This window comes from Patella vulgata, chromosome 2 (genome assembly GCF_932274485.2).
Source record: "Patella vulgata chromosome 2, xgPatVulg1.2, whole genome shotgun sequence".
In the NCBI taxonomy this organism is placed as follows: Eukaryota; Metazoa; Mollusca; class Gastropoda; family Patellidae; genus Patella; species Patella vulgata.
This window is the reverse complement of record NC_065880.2, coordinates 67,713,709-67,731,331: the sequence shown is the minus strand read 5'-3', so window position 1 is coordinate 67,731,331 and position 17,623 is coordinate 67,713,709. Positions and strand designations below refer to the sequence as shown.

Here is a 17,623-nt window from a genome sequence, read left to right as displayed (position 1 = left end):
TTTTTTTTAAAAATTCTGAAAAAGTCCTTCAGCAGAATTGCTTCCAAATTAAAGAATATTTGATATTATCTAAAGACTATAATTGACAATACTTCATTGAGACCAAATATCAATTTTTGATACAAATAAAGATGTCTCTTACTTCCTAATAGATAGATCTTAATAACTCACCCTACATTAAAATATGTTTTCAAAAAATAAACCATTCACACTGAAAACAGATTCCTAAATGGCAAAGTCTGATGCTGGCCCATACTAAATGAATGTGGTTTTGTTTGATCTCTGGTCGAGGTTAAATTCAGATGAGAGTCACCCAGGTAAATTCTGCTTAATACTGGTTTGAGGTTTACTATTTGAACCCTTTCAAATGTGAATATAGTAAAACACACTGACTTCAGTAAGTGCAACTTGTTTAAGACATTGTTTTGAAATGTTACCAGCAATGATAAGCAAGTTGAGGCCTTTTTGAAAATGGTTAAAATGTGCAGAATGTGGCTTACCTTTCAATCTCTAGTCTTGCTACACATAGTTACACTTAACAAAGTTGAGATAAGCAACAAGTGAAACCTGGCCCTTGGTCAAAACTTCAAACACAAAGAAAGTGATTTGTGTAATCTAATACTATGTGTGTAATAAAACTCAACCTGTAAACTTGTAAAAAGACAGGTAATTATTGTTTCCCTGCTTTATACCTTGTTTGTTCACCTTTAATCTGTCAATGCCAATTGTTTTCTTTAAATCTTGATTATTGGGTAGCAGTCATAGTAAAGATAATAGTAAATTATACACTTGGGTTTTTAATATCATCACAGACACCTTTATAAAGTTAGCCTTTTAATTCATGATACAATGTAAAGAAAACTGTCTTTATATTCTGTCAAATAAAACCTGGTGTGCGCTGAAATTTTACTTTTAAAGATACATGTCTTATCAATAAATCTATTAAGGTACTTTTACAAGTTTCCTTAGAGAATGCTATCTCACAATGATGAAACACATTGTACAATAGAAGCAAAATGTGATATAGACATATATGGAAAAACCTACGACAGCATAAAATATGATGGTTGAGAATTACATGAAATTTGTACCCATTTGGCAGATTTAGAGGGGTGTGTAGGCCCATGCCCTCCCTTTTTTAAATACCAAAATAATGGTCTTATAAAGACTTTATATGCCTAAATATTAACCCTATTTGGGGGCATTATAAAATTCAGGAATACATGTACTAACTCAGGTAAATATAGACGAGAGCACATACCCCTTAAAAACTCTTATTTAAAACTCTATATAGGTGAACAGATAATTAATACATTTGTCTGGCGATTTGCAATTATCACATTTATTTATTAAGCACATTAATTTCATGTTTTACAGCTCAATGTAATCTTAAAACCTAAAAATCGTGCTTTTATTTCTATTTAAAATATGACAATGCACAATTCAAGTTATACCTGACATTCTAAATTTGGATATGAATAAAAACTATCAATAAAAGGCACCAGAGGAATTGTGTCTGATAACACCAGAGTCCGGATGTCTGACATTGTTAGGTAATTCTATGTAATGTTTGTATCATATTATTTTATCCAATTTCAGCTAGAAAATGAAATGAAATGAAATGGGGTTTAACGTCCTACCATTTTGCTCCTACTGGGCTAATGAAGACGGGCATACGCCATGCAGTGTGCTATGAGGGAAATTTTGCTCTTATTTTGAATTCCAACTGTTAAGAGTTCTTTTACGTGCACGCCAATGTGTACACAGGACCTTGGTTTTTCATCCCATCAGAATGACTATACACTGTCCCTTGCCATGCCCTCCGTCCTACACCACTTACAAGGGGAAACCACGCCGGAAAATGCTGATGAACTTTCTTGTCCAACAGACGGGAGAGAGAGAGAGAGAAATGGGATTTAACGTCCACTCGACACAACCGGAGGACCCGGAGAAAACTCACGAAGTTGTCATGTACAACCGAGGATTTGAAACCACGCCAGTTGACTCAATGACAGACCTTATGATACAGCGTGCACGTGCTAACCATTCGGCCATCCAACCCCCCTGGCCAACAGAGGAATCGAACATAGAACGACCAGGTTAGCGAGGCAACGTCCTACTCATGAGCCATTCAGCTAGAAATCATCAAGGCGTATTACTCACGAGCCATTCAGTTCGAAATCATCAAGGCATATAAAGAACATTTAATAATTTGAAATATTCCAAAGGGAATCATTCGGGCAATTCCACGCCAAAGTATACAATTAGGTGAAAAATTTAATTTGTTGATAAGTGGACAAAAATAGTGTTTTACTTTTATGGTGAGAAATAATCTATATTTTGAAGGCAAACTTAAATTTGGGCGGAAACTTTTCCGATTTTTTTTGTTATTTGTTCTTGTGTCAAGGTTCACATTGTAAATGTCGAAATTATAATTTTATTGTATTTTCTTACTTTGTGTTTGTTTGATAATTCTGCATCTGAATGATTTGGCATTAGTTATCTGACAATGTATATAAACATGATATTTATACATTAAAATATGAAAATAATATATTTTTTGTGAAAGTAACCAACATTGAAAAATATCGCTATGAGAATGTATGTCCGTTAACAAATATTTACATTTTTTTCTCTCTCATTCATATTTATGTATGGAATTGTTTAAAACTAAAGCTAAAATAACCCATTCTTATTATAATGACCATAAAAAGAAAAGATTTGCAAAAATTCTCTGAATAACTTGGGTTTTCATAGATGTACGTCCGTTAATTTTCACAGTATTTCATGTTACCAAATATTTACATTTTATCTCTCTCATTCATATTTATCTATGGAACTGTTCAAAAACTCATATTTAAAGCTAATATCACCAATTCTTGTTATTATGACCAAACATTTGCCCAAATTCTCTGAATCATTTGGGGTTTCATAGATGTATGCACGTCCGTTACCAAAATTTTAGGGTAAAAATGTACGTCCGTTACCAAAATTTTTAGGTCACAATATTTTATGCAAGGAGTAATGTTTTCAGGAAAGTAACTGCTCCATTAATTCAAATGAGTTAATTATTATTATTATCTATCAGTCCTATTACTTAAAAATTTACATATCTCATGTAATGGGTTAGCAATTTTCACTTGTACGTCCGTTAACAGAAAATATGTACGTTTTTTACCACAATAATTTCTAATTTACTGGGTTACAAGAATACAAATGTGAGAAGTGATCATACAGTACACTTCTAGTATTAGTGTCCTTTCTTACAGGGATTAAAACTTTTGAATTCCACAGGACAATTCACCTAGTTTTGCAACTATGTTCATGCAGGCAAATCATAGTGTTCATTTCTGTACGTTCGTTACCTATACTTTGAGGAGCCAATATTTATTTCAGGCGTTCATGAACAAATTAAATCATATATCAGTTAATACTTATAACATATGTCTTTAATTCTATATGAAAACCAAACAGTTAATTATTCATGGTTAGATAATATTGGAAGTATTCAAAATATGACGAGTTCAAAATGTACGCCCATTACCGTGGAATTGCCCATTCATGATAATCATGATAATCAATATTAATAAATCTAACACTTTTACTTACACGTATTCAATCTTCCTTTAACTTTAAATAATTGACTGAAAGACATAATACAATCTGTTTCTTGTTAACTCCTCGTATTTAATGACGTTCCATTAGAAAATCTTATTTAATGACTTTTATCATAATATAAATGATTCATTTTCCGTAAAAATTAAAATTACAAAGTGTTGTGCAATATTGTTCTTTATTACGTAATAATAACAACAATGAAAGATAAAACCACATTATCCTATATTAGTATTATATTGTTCAGGTATTTTCTGGGATGGGCAACTGTAGAGTATTGGAAGCTTTCTATCATGGACCCCAGCTTTTTCTTGGTGCACTCCATTTTCCAAATATTCCTCAATATACGATACTTAAACATGCATTATGCAAGAGCTAAATCTGCCTATTGCAGGTCTTTCTTTAGGCCTGAAATGTTATCTACATTATTAATTAGACATTAATTAATTTATCCAGAACATACTCAACTCTCGATGCCATCGCTAGCCTGCGATATTTAGTGGATTTGAATACATTTTGTGATAATAATTTAACGTAAAAATGGATAATCGAGACATAGTTTATCATCGCACCAAAGTTAGTATGACGTTCAAGGCTAGTCTAAAATTTAATCGCTTATATCTCGCTTCAGAGTGAAGCAATTTGACTTAAAATTTCAGCATATTCTGTTCCATTATCTATTTTTTAACTATTATAGCAAGAACTGTCAGCCCTTTATCTAATCTTACCTAATGCCCCTTTAAATGTACCGTACCGTACATTATATTTGAATGTAATTAATTATAAAGATCATATTTGAGTGTAAATAATTCTAATGATCATACTTGAATGTAATTAATCATAAAGATCATACTTATCACACAAAGTATTACAGGCCTGGATATAAGGCACCAGTCACAGACTTTGTAAAGTGCTGTACTATGTCCAGGTTTGCTTCAACATACCTGTTTTGCATTTCTTGTGTGGGGTATTATATTAATATATTATTATATTGTACAATGACATAACTTAATAATTCCGATTAGTCGCTAGAACTTATGGTTTTAACGTTATTTCATCTGGATTATCGCCCTTATTATTGTGATTTTTTATCACCTTCTAAGATATGACGTCATTCTCAGTCAGCAGGCGGCTGTCCCTCGAGACAGTCTACATTTCCTACTTGCTTCTTTGTATTCAGTTTTGTTTTTGTTTTTTGTGACGATGGAACATGTACCCTATATGTATTAAATACTGAAGAGTTTCTTTATTGAATTTAAGAGTTTAGACTACTTTTTTATACATTTCACCGATGTGGTTACTTGTATAGTTGAATTTTACTACATATGCTTACATTCATATTTCGTGTAGCATATAGCAGATCATGACTCATGCTGGCATTACACAATGGGTTCTTTGGGTTGTATTCCTAATTGTTTTCAAATTTGAGTGAAGTCTGTGTCACTACAGACCCGGGACTGTACAGCGCAGTGGATGCTTACGGCTAGCCCCCCGGATCCATTCACTTTTTATGAATTGTCTGTATGTTTGTGTTTTCCTTAGTATGATGTCCTGTCCGTGTATTTGTTTTTGTGTAAATTTTGTGTGGTGCAGTCCCCCTGCACTTACTAATAGTGTGATAATTTGTACTGGACAAAGTCTGTGGTTGGTGTCTTATGTCCAGGCTTTATGAATAAGAATCATATATTCATAAGAATTACTACAAACCTGTTCACAATAAACAGTAATCAAGACAAATTATTAAACATGTTGTTGGGTTAACTTGTACTACACCAGTGTCTGGTATTTATCTTCTTTCACTCTTGAGATTGCTGCTTAAATTAAAACAATATAAAAGCTTAATTAGCTACCTACTTTAGGTAACAGAAAGTGGCATTATTGGCCTAAATAACCCTCAAAAGGAAAATGAATGTAATTAATTTCTAATAATATTTTATTGAAACAACTATTGTCTCATCGAATATAAAGCACTGACTATATTTGAGGTTTTAAAAAATTAGAAGTTAGAACTTCTAGTTCTAATCTTTTTCTCAGCGACAGCTTTGCAAATCTCTCTGAAATATCTAAATCCCATATATACTCTTGAACAAAAGTAGGGGATATTCAGAAACAATACAAAACTGCAGAAATGCACTGCTGTTTTTATTAGAGGTATTCAGCAATTCGTCGTTGCATGCTACTAATTAACCGTCCTATCACGATTTAGGACAATCTGATCCACTCCTCTTGCAGTGCCACGGCCAATTTTTGCAGTGTTGTCGGTTGACGCTGACGTCGACGAATACGTCTCCCGATCAAATTAAACGTAACACACTAAAGCAGAGATACGCTAAACAGTAAATCTTATGCATGAACCGATAGAAAAGCAAACATGGATAGGATAAATCAGCACGCGGTAGTTTTCATTAACACTTCCTTGGAGTGTCAAATTTGACAATGAACCCCTTCCACGTGTATGGCGCTATTGCGTGTCACACATGCAGCTCAGTGGTTCTGTTGGGGCGATAAGTTCTTCATCTGTGAACATATGATACTCTCAAAGTCAAAGCATGTCAAGTGTCCATGACTATTTATCATTATCATATCAGAACCAGCACAGGTATTTGCATTTCAATATCCCCTACTTTTTTTGAAGAGTATATTAGCGATTTAACCTAGCTCCTTTAAATACGAGAACTTCTCAAAATTTTGGCCTATCATATTCATAGATCACTATCATCAGTGCTTCGATCCGTGAAACGGAAACGTCAACATTTTATGATCTTACATGACCGTGCCATCGAGGATGTCCGAAGTTCTGACTGCTTCTACTTCTAGGTCGTTCGGAGTCGGACGATAGTGTGACGGGTAACAGAGAATTAAGATGTAGCCAAGTTGTCATAAGTGTCATTTTGACAGAATTGACCCAACAAAATCTTCATGATCTTTGTTATTAAAATTCCTGCTTAAATGTGTTTCCACTTCTAGAGAGCAACTATCAGGAATGACCCGAGTAACTCATAACAAGATAGTGTAACTTTCAAAGGAAACAACTGATGTCTTTCCAAGGTGGCAAGACTTATCTAAATCCACCATTAAGTTTACAGCTTTTATCGCATTGATTTTTATCAAATGTCTTGAAAATCTTTATGATTCATTTCGGTTAAAAATTAGAGTTTTGTTACAGAAAAAAATAGTGTCCCAATACAATAAGCACATCAGTGTAACTTTCAAAGAAAACAGCTGATGTGGTGTGAAATCCCTTCACTGGCTGCCCATAAACAGACGTATTCAATATAAAATAATCCTCCTTGTACTTGTAGTGCCTGATGAATATGTATGTATTCCATTTAAGCGGTGGTACTTTTTACCGCCGACCACCACCGACTACCGCCGACCAAATGCTTTTTACCGCCGACCGTCGCCGACCACCACCGACTACCGCCGACCAAATGCTTTTTACCGCCGACCGTCGTGTAATTACCGCCGACCAAATACTTTTTACCGCCGACCGCATTGTAATGACTTTCGACCGTAATATAATTACCGCCGACCAAAATACTTGTTACCGCCGACTATATTACGGTTGTTTTTTTTGTAAAAAAGAATACAAGAATGTTATTTTTTATTTGAGGTGTAATCACGTACAACTGTCGAAAAACATTCATATATATTTTAAAGAATATGGAAGGACAAACTACAATTTAGATATTGAAAGGCAAATAAAAAAAATATCAAGATTGTTTCAGCTACTGGTTATAAATAAATAACATTTTAGGCCTATCTTCTATTAGTGCGGGGGTTAGGGTTAGGGTTGTCGACCATATTTATATATAATAAAATCTATAGTTTTATCAAACTCTGTGTATTTAACCAAATCTATTTATTTGTCACTAATAATTTAATTAATTTTATATAGTCTTCGGTAACAAGGAATCGTTAAGCATTTGGTCGGCGGTAACAAGTATTTGGTCGGCGGTAATTATATTACGGTCGGCGGTAAAAAGTATTTGGTCGGCGGTAATTTCACGACGGTCGGCGGTAAAAGTATTGGTCGGCGGTAGTCGGCGGTGGTCGGCGGTAAAAAGTACCACCCCCATTTAAGGTTACTTATTAATCACATGATCGGTATTTCAATTGTTGTTAATTAGAGTTTCGTGTATGGAATTAATAAAACGTGGTTGATTAGATTCGTAGTCGAGGAGGGCGAGACATTAAGTAATATATTGTAACAACAAGAGGGCCGTGGAAGCGGACGTAAAATACAATATATATTACGCAATGTCTTAAGTTCGAGAGCATTAAACGACTTCAAATACAGACACTCCGCACGTGCTTTTACAGTGAAATACGTCACGCGAGTCCAATATTTCACTAGTATAAATAATTTACGATTAGCAAGTTGCCCGTACAAGTATTTGCAATAATGGTACGCCATTCCGATGCAATCCTTGAGATAGAATTGGCGGACAACGAGTGACTTGAAAAACTCCTACAAAGAATTGAAGAACTGGGACTTACTTTGAATAAAGGGAAATGTAAATTTAATATGCCACAATTAGAATTTATGGGACATTTATTATCAGCGCGAGGTATAGTTCCTACAAAATCTAAAACTGAAGCTGTGACTGAAGCGAGTCGGCCTCAGAGTGCTTCAGAGGTGCGTTCATTCTTAGGTCTTGTTAATTATAATAGTGCTTGTTACATTAAGAACTTATTAACTATTGCAGAACCTTTGAGAAAATTAACTAAGAAAAATGAACCTTTTGTTTATGAATATGAACACTACAGGAAGATTCGTGTTGTAATTTAAAGAAATCTTTGGCATGTGCATGTACTTTAGGTTATTTTAATAGGCATGATAGAACTTTTGTCATTACTGGTGCTAAGTCCTGTTGGTTTAGGCGGAATTTTGATTCAAGAACAGCAAGGTGAACATAGGATAATTTGTTATGAAAGTAGATCACTCACCGAAGTCCAAAAGAAATATTCACAAACTGAGAAAGAAGCAATGGGTATAGTTTGGGCATGTGAACGTTTTCATATGTTTTCATATGAAAAGGGAATGGGGAGATATATCCTGACTGTAATAGAAAAGCTTGTGAAAGTAATGTTAAAGAGGTTGATTTAGTTTTATTGAAACAAATGCCTGAGAATAAGTTAATGTCAAATTCTGAAGCTAATTCATATCATGTTTATCTAAACATGGTAGTTTAACTGTAGAAAATGAACATGGATTGAAAAAACAAGCCAACAGTGAGGCTGATGTCCCCCGCCGAAATAGGAAAATAATTAGAGGACACATATAAATTTATCACAAATTATCTTTTACAAAGTATTGAACAATCAAACAGTATATCTTTACTTATAGTCTAAGCATACAATGTTTTTGATGGAATAATTATAGCATATTAAGGGGAAAACATGCTCTATGCCTACAGATCTAGAGTTTGGTTGTATCAACGGGTCTATTTTCCATCTTGCTGCAAGTTGTGCAATGTTCACTGTTTTCTTTCTGTCATTAAATGTCAATTCATTATTGCATACTACATATTTAATTAATTTATAATAGTTTCTTTTTCAATTTGTTTTTTCCATTTCGAGGGCTGAAAGCCAGAAGTGTCTATCTCCAAAATTGCCAAAAATGAGTTAAATACACCAAACAGTTCGAAATTTCGTGTAGTTTCTCTGCAAAAATTATCTAAGTCCTATCTTTATAAATAATGACGCAACAGAGAAGTCATATATTGTTAAATACAGAACCACTAATTTTTTTTCCAAGCAAAAAAACGTATCTCCAGATAGAGAGTTCTTGCTGTCATTTTGTTTTGCTACATTAGTGCAAGATATGTATATATCCCACTTGTCCAGTTCTTGCTAATAAAACACTTATATGTTGAGAGTTATTTCCCTTGAATCACTGCCTAAACTGCCTTGTTAATGTACCAGAAAAGGATATAAAATTGATGTTTTCACTTTTGTGATCTGTTAAAATGGCTGGTAGACAAGGTAAGAGACACTTAATTTAACTAGTGTAACTTTATCTACAATAATAATGTAATATTCCAAAAGTACTTCATTAAAATTTAGTTTAGTCCTTGATGGATATATCCATTTCTTGCTGAAGTAGGCCTACGACCAAGGACAAAAATATGATCACTTTAAATTGATATTAAATGTTACAATATTGATATTTCGCAATTAATAATAAGGAAGTTGAAATATTTTATTGTTTTTGTTTTAGGACGATGTCTAGATGCTACGGAGGCGCTGGAACTATTAGAGGATATGGAAAGCGAGTTTGATGATGCTGATAATGACCCAGATTATAAAACTTCTGATTCCGAGGGTGATGACACTTCTGATGATTAGTTCTTTACCACAAAGAAATCTTCTGCACATAACAAGGCACGAGATGTTTTACATGAAGACCAAGACAACACACCAGGTGGTAGATAACACACACGATAATGGACAACACACACGATAATGGACAACACACACGATAATGGACAATAAGACAACACACAAGATGATGGACGACAAGACAACACACAAGATGGTGGACAACAAGACAACACACACGATAATGAACAAGACAACACACAAGATGGACAACAAGACAACACCCAAGATGGTGCAAAACAAGACAACACACGCGATAGTGGACAACAAGACAACACACAAGATGATGGACAACAAGACAACACCCAAGATGGTGGACAACAAGACAACACACAAGATGATGGACAAGACAACACCCAAGACAACACACAAGATAATAGATATTTTTTTTAAAGTTAAATAGTGACAAAACTGAATATATTCTTATAGGATCAAATAATAATTTAAGCAAAATAGCTGATTGTAGATCCATATCTATTGCTAAGTCTTTTATTTTACCTGTTAATTCTGCAAGAAATATTGGTGTTATCTTTGACAAAAACATGAACATGATTAGTCAAATTAATAATGTATGTAAAAGCTGCTATTTCCACATTTACAATATATGTAAAACTAGAAAATACATTTCACTAGATGCAACTAAATCACTTGTTCGTGCCTTTATAACTTCTAGGCTTGATAATTTTAATTCTCTCCTTGCTGGTCTTCCTATAAAACACCTAGATAAACTTCAAAAAGTTCAAAATTGTGCTGCCAGATTGATAACTCTTTCGAAAGAACATGACCACATAACTCCAATTTTAGCTTTTTTACACTGGTTACCCATTAAGTACCACATTAATTTAAAAATACTTTTATTGGTTTATAAATGTTTTAATGGCACTTCACCCTCTTATATAAAAGATTTAATCACTGTATATACGCCAACTAGATGTTTGAGATCATCTAGTGACCCCTTTCTCATTATACCCATCTCTGTAAATCTTTCTTCTTTCGGAGAACGACCCTTCTCTTTCCAGTCACCGAGACTCTGGAATAAGCTCCCTTTTTTCATAAGGTCAGCAAAATCTATTACAATATTCAAACAATCACTAAAAACACATTTTTATACATAGGCTTTTAGTTAAAAAGATTCTATATATCTTGCATTTTATCATATGATTTTGTCATTCTCTATATGTATGTAATTTTATCATTTAAACTTTTATGTACATTTGAATTTTATATTGATTCAATTTATGTTTTTGTAAAGCGCCTCTGAGCATTGCTCTGCAGTGCAAGACGAGCGCTGTATAAATATCGTTTTAACGATAATAATAATAATAATTCTGTGAGTTAATGTTCAATTTGTTAAAATGTATTTGAATTACTTGTTTGAATTAAATGCATTTTTCAATGTTTTAAAGTAGTTCATTCATTTATTCATTTCAGTGGCGGCGGTAGCGAATCTAGGAATTTGAAATAGGTGAGAGGGGGGGGGGGCGAATAATTATTTTAAACAAATTTTGAAAAAAAAACCAGTGTTTTTATGCTGTGTTGTCCAAGTTTAGGGGGCCTGGGCACCTATAGCAGCCCCTAAATCCGCCAATGCTGTCTAGGCAAAATTCCCCTTATAGCACAGGGCTTGCATACTGAATTTCTGACTTCTGTACAGTCTATTCATAACTTGGTATGAGCATTATGCAACATTTATCTCCAATGTTGACTTCCCATATTGGGGGAATTCATATCAACCAGAAGTGTCTATATCCATTATTACGAAATAAATTGAAAACTACTGCAATAATCCTATTGATCATTCAGCATTTGTTGTCAACTATTAATACACACGTAATTACCAAAAATCATCTAAATCCAACAATTACCCAATTTTTAAAATTAAGTCAAACTTTAAATCTTCATTTTCTCAAAACGTCAATTTTGGAGATATGCAGTTCTGGCTTTCAGTCCTCGATTTATTTGTTTATTTACCTTGCCTATATTCATTGTATTGGATTGTATTGGAATTGCTCAATTGATGCTTTTATCAATACCTGGTTATAATATTATGACATGTAATGTGGCAAGTTGAGTCGGGACATGTAGGCTATAATGTAACCTAAATGTATACATAAGTGGATTTCGTTTCATTTTTTTCGAAAATATTGTACAGATAAAAGAGGAGGAATTACAGGGGTAATACATTGGAAAGCTTCTTCAAGAACTAAAGCATAAACTATATAAACGAGCTTATAAAAAGGAAAAGTTTTAGTGGTATTAAACAAAACTCTCACAATATTCTACTACTTGGTGATTTTAATATGGATCCAACACAACTTGACAATATTCTTTTGAAACACAATTTACAACAATTGATTACATCTCCAACTCATTTCCATGGTGGTACATTGGATTTTATCATATCATCTATTCCTGATATAAATACTGGCTCATTCCCACTACCATATACAGATCATCATATCATATGGGCATCATTACCATAAAAATGTAAATCTTAAGTCCCATCACCATTTAACACAATTCTTTGCTCACTGCTCACATATAAATAGACATAGTTTTTGTATTTTATGATCTTTTCTTCTTCCATTCTCCCTCAAAATAATAACTAATGTGATTATTGTTATAAAAAATTTGAACAGTGAAAAATAAAGAGTTTAAAAAAAAACCAACATTGTCATTATTTATTCATAACTTATACCATGGATAAAAAGCAACTGCTAAAATGCACTACCTGGTGGCTTATTTGGCTTAGCCTTATGCAAAACTTAGTCAAGGCAGAACTTAGTCAAGGTATTCATGTAATGAAACTATAAACCAAGTTTGATCACTCTCACTTAATTAGAACTAAAGTTATCGTGCCCCAAAGCATCAACCAATCAAATAGCTTATCTCGGCCTGCAGAAAATGCTCATTATCGAGGTATTCATGTAATGAAACTATAAACCAAGTTTGATCACTCTCACTTAATTAGAACTAAAGTTATCGTGTCCCAAAGCATCAACCAATCAAATGACTTATGTCGGCTTAGCCTGCGCAGAAAAGGTTCATCTAATAATTAAAACTAAAGTTATCGTGCCCCAAAGCATCAACCAATCAAATAGCTTATCTCGGCCTATGCAGAAAATGCTCATTATCGAGGTATTCATGTAATGAAACTATAAACCAAGTTTGATCACTCTCACTTAATTAGAACTAAAGTTATCGTGTCCCAAAGCATCAACCAATCAAATGACTTATGTCGGCTTAGCCTGCGCAGAAAAGGTTCATCTTCGAACTCCATCTAGGCATTGACCTAATAAAGGCCTACACCAAGTTTGAACCTTCTACCTCAATTGGGAGGAGAGTTATTGTGTCCCAAAAAGTGTGACGGACAGACAGACAAACAGACAGACGGACGAACCCATTTTAATAGTCCCCTGCTTTCTTCGAAAGGCGGGGGACAATAAGCATACACACCAATTTTGAACATTTTAACTCAATTCGAAGGAGTGTGACGGACAGACAGACAAACAGACGACGGACGAACCCATTTTAATAGTCCCCTGCTTTCTTCGAAAGGCGGGGGACAATAAGCATACACACCAATTTTGAACATTTTAACTCAATTCGAAGGAGAGTTATTGTGTTCCAAAGTCTCAGCAAATCAAATTGCTTATCGCTCTGCTTAATCTGAGCAGAAAATGCTCATTATCGATCTTAGTCAAGGTATTACTGTAATGAAACTATACACCAAGTTTCATCACTCTCACTTAATTAGAACTAAAGTTATAGTGTCCCAAAGCATCAACCAATCAAATTGTTTATCTCTGCTTACCCTAAGCGGAACGGACAGACAAACAGACAGACGGACGAACCCATTTTAATAGTTCCCTGCTTTCTTCGAAAGGCGGGGGACAATAAGCATGAACATTTACTCAATTCGAAGATCAACCAATCAAATTGTTTATCTCTGCTTACCATAAGCGGAACGGACAGACAGACAAACAGACAGACGGACGAACCCATTTTAATAGTTCCCTGCTTTCTTCGAAAGGCGGGGGACAATCAAAGTAGGAGAGTTATTGTTTTCCAAAGTCTCGACCAATCAAATTGCGTATCGCTCTGCTTACCCTGAGCAGAAAATGCTCATTATCAAACTTAGTCAAGGTATTACTGTAATGAAACTATACACCAAGTTTCATCAATCTCACTTAATTAGAACTAAAGTTATCGTGTCCCAAAGCATCAACCAATCAAATTGCTTATCTCTGCTTACCCTAAGCGGAAAATGCTCATCTTCGAACTCCATCAAGGCATTGACCTAATCAACACATACACCAAGTTTGAACATTCTAGCTCAATTAGGAAGAGAGTTATCGTGCCCCAAAGTATCAACCAATCAAATTGCTTATCTCTGCTTACCCTAAGCGGAAAATGCTCATCTTCGAACTCCATCAAGGCATTGACCTAATAAACACATACACCAAGTTTGAACATTCTAGCTCAATTAAAAGTTATCGTGTCCCAAAGCATCAACCAATCAAATTGCTTATCTCTGCTTACCCTAAGCGGAAAATGCTCATCTTCGAACTCCATCAAGGCATTGACCTAATAAACACATACACCAAGTTTGAACATTCTAGCTCAATTAGGAAGAGAGTTATTGTGTCCCAAAAAGTGTGACGGACAGACAGACAGACAGACAGACAGACGGACGAACTCATTTTAATAGTCCCCTGCTTTCTTCGAAAGGCGGGGGACAAAAAATGAAATGGGGTTTAACGTCCTACTGTTCTGCTCCGAACTGGGCTAATGAAGACGGGCATACGCCATACAGTGCACGTAAAAGATCCCTTGACAGTTGGAATTCGATATAAGAGTAGGCCGTAGTGCCGCTGTCCGGGCAAAATTCATTCATAGCACACTGTATGGCGCATGTCCGTCTTCATTAGCCCAGTCCGGAACAGAACAGTACGTTTAACCCCATTTCGTTTCATTTAAATTCTTTTTATAGCGACGTATAATATTCGCGCCTGCTTCTAGATCCGCATGAACAACGGGTTGTTTTTTTTAATGTTTAAGGGCTGATTCTGTTGGATGTACCAATGCAATAAATACGTGTTTAAATTTGTCGAACATTTATATTGTTATTCATGTTGTGTAGGTGGGCACCCCAGTACTGCACTGTCCGGTGGACTATAGTATAATGCTATTAAGCCGACCCTGTCCGATGCCGTGCTGTGCGCCTTAGGCGCATGCTGATGCCTTGTTGCCGATGGGATTTTTTCCCGCGCATTTAAGCCCTCTCCTCCTTTTGAAGCTGATCGGGCACGCCTATCAGGAGCGGATCCAGGAATTTCTGCAGGAGGGGGTTTGCCAGGCTCCTGTTAAGGAAATTTGACAGTTGACAATGTATGATGCCATCATCGTCTCTATATTACGTAGGCATAAATATACTATAAGCTTTTTAAAGAGAAAAATCCAACACCCCGTTTGACGTTAATTGTATCATGAATTAATAGGATCACATTGTGATTAAATTGCATTGGTGCAAAGCATTGATATCACACGTCTCTATCATTATTTCGTGCTTTGAATGCCAATTCCACCCCGCCATCTGATGATACAGGATAAAGCACACGGCCATAGCTGAGCAGGCTGAGGTTTGGACACCCCTAGGTAGGGGTTACTGGTTTTTATTAGTTTTTTTTTCAAATTTGGAGTGACGCCACGAATCTTATCGATATTCTGCGTTCCGCAAACGTCAACTTAAAGTTTGACGCTGGTAAATCAACGCCCATGTTACCGCTGTATTCATTGGTGTTATTTGACTGAAATTCATCTTATATTCATTAGGAATTTATGATTTAAAATGATGATTTTTAAATTCCCCCCAATCCTGTGTACAAAATTATAGATCTGTATTCAATTCGTATTGAGCAGTTAACGTATCTTGCTTTGTTAGTTTCTTTGCATTTTGTTTGTCAAACCGTTACATATATAGTTCTTTTTGGTTAATTTTTTTTTTAAAACGTTAACCAGTTTAACACGACTTTGAAATATTAAGTTATAACATAGTTGTGAGGGCAAATACATCCTCTTGAATACCAGTAGGGTATGAACCATAAAGATCCATAATTGGGTCATTATTAATTAAAGATACATTATGGGAGATTCAATAGTTGGCAGTTCTCACTATAATAGTTAAAAACTAGATAATGTAAAGGCAATTTGCTGAAAATTTCATTCAAATTGATCCACTATGAACCGAGCACACTGATCAGAAGTGAATTTTCGCTAGGCCGCTACAATCATTGATGAGGATGACATCGATGCGACTTAATGAGTCCCAAATATTAACCTTTTTCTTCCGTCAAATTAAATTCTAAAACATTTTTTTTCATTTATTAGAAAAATAAATAAAGACGTTTGAATTGTTTGTAGGTAAAAATCATTTCCTATTTAGTGTAAATGGGTATTAAAATAAGTAAAATTCACCATTTAGCCCGAATCAGTAACGTCTTATGTAAACAATGCACGCGCTATTGGGCCAATGATTGACACCGCGTGATGTGACGTCATGTGTCGAAACAGTCATCGGTAATAGAGATATTAAAAGATCTCTGTGAAACAGATTGTGAACCGAGAACTATGTTATGTTTGTTGTTATTGTTAAATAACCTTTACACCTAGATTATTTCTATTACAGGTACTGTTATTCTTATCCCAGCAGATGGTTTCTTATTGATTTCATATATTATATTGTCCACAAGTTTACTAAATTGTCATTTGTGCTTGATAACGATGAGAGGATACTTGTCGAATCGTCCTGCTTTTAGAACAAACTAGTGATTGTACCCCATAAAAACTGTGTTCTGTTAATGCGTTGCCCGATCGCTAAATGCCACTAAAAGATTATGAGAACTAAGCAGTTGAAATTTCCGGCTAGCCTTGATCATCAGTACGATTAACAGCATAGTCAGATTATCCATTAATCGTTAAATCGCGAAGGAAAGTTATGCAGTAAATTGGCTCACAATTCACTAAAGATCGCTAGCTAGCGATGCCATCTAGGGTTGATTATGGTCTGGATTGGTTAATTAATGTCTAATTAATAATTTAGATAACATTTCAGGCCTAAAGAAAGACCTGCAATAGACAGATTTAGCTCTTGCATAATGTATGTTTAATTAAAATCTATGTGAATCATTTCCGAGCCACGGTGGAAGTCCAGGGTTCAATCAGTCGAGGGAAGTTATATATTCTGTGATAATGACCAACGTAGTCTGATTGGTTCTGTCATACCAGCGTGGATCAGTTCAAGATCTGAAACTAAGGCATGTTGAGAGGCATGTTAATCGCTATCCCTCTCTTCCTCTTGCCAGTATATTTCACAATCTACAAGTACATGTCTGGTGGTGCATTACTCAACATTCGCATAAGGTACTTGAAGTACTTTCACCTCCCTTCATCTCTTCTGGGGTGATTGATCGATGACTTCGTGTTGATCTTGTCATCTTGCTGAAATCTATAACAAGGTTTAATTCCCATATTGGATTGATCAGTCTTTCAACTATGCTGTGTCAGATTCTTTCAATCACAAGATGATCTGCTTCCTCGATATCCATGCGTGATGGATACTAGC

General features: G+C 34.9%; 1 protein-coding gene across 5 annotated transcripts in view; it reads right to left on the bottom strand.

The window, feature by feature from the left end:
- The window catches only part of LOC126809612 (sodium/hydrogen exchanger 9B2), a 33,815-nt gene extending 27,278 nt beyond the window's left edge, over positions 1-6,537 (bottom strand). Inside the window, exons 1-3 of one of the 5 annotated variants that reach the window (XM_050534272.2) lie at positions 6,383-6,537; positions 5,323-5,426; positions 3,610-3,644 (exon numbers count right to left, since the gene is read on the bottom strand). Coding sequence is in view for 1 of the 5 variants with exons in the window: in XM_050534267.2 (XP_050390224.1) it covers positions 3,610-3,655 (46 nt within the window). In the remaining 4 variants the exon portion in view is untranslated. Of the gene's footprint in view, positions 1-171; positions 308-500; positions 628-3,609; positions 3,743-5,322; positions 5,427-6,382 lie in introns of those variants that run through there. The other 4 variants (XM_056098566.1, XM_050534267.2, XM_050534274.2 and 1 more) reach the window with 4 other exon arrangements.
- Between the last annotated feature and the right edge of the window lie 11,086 nt (positions 6,538-17,623).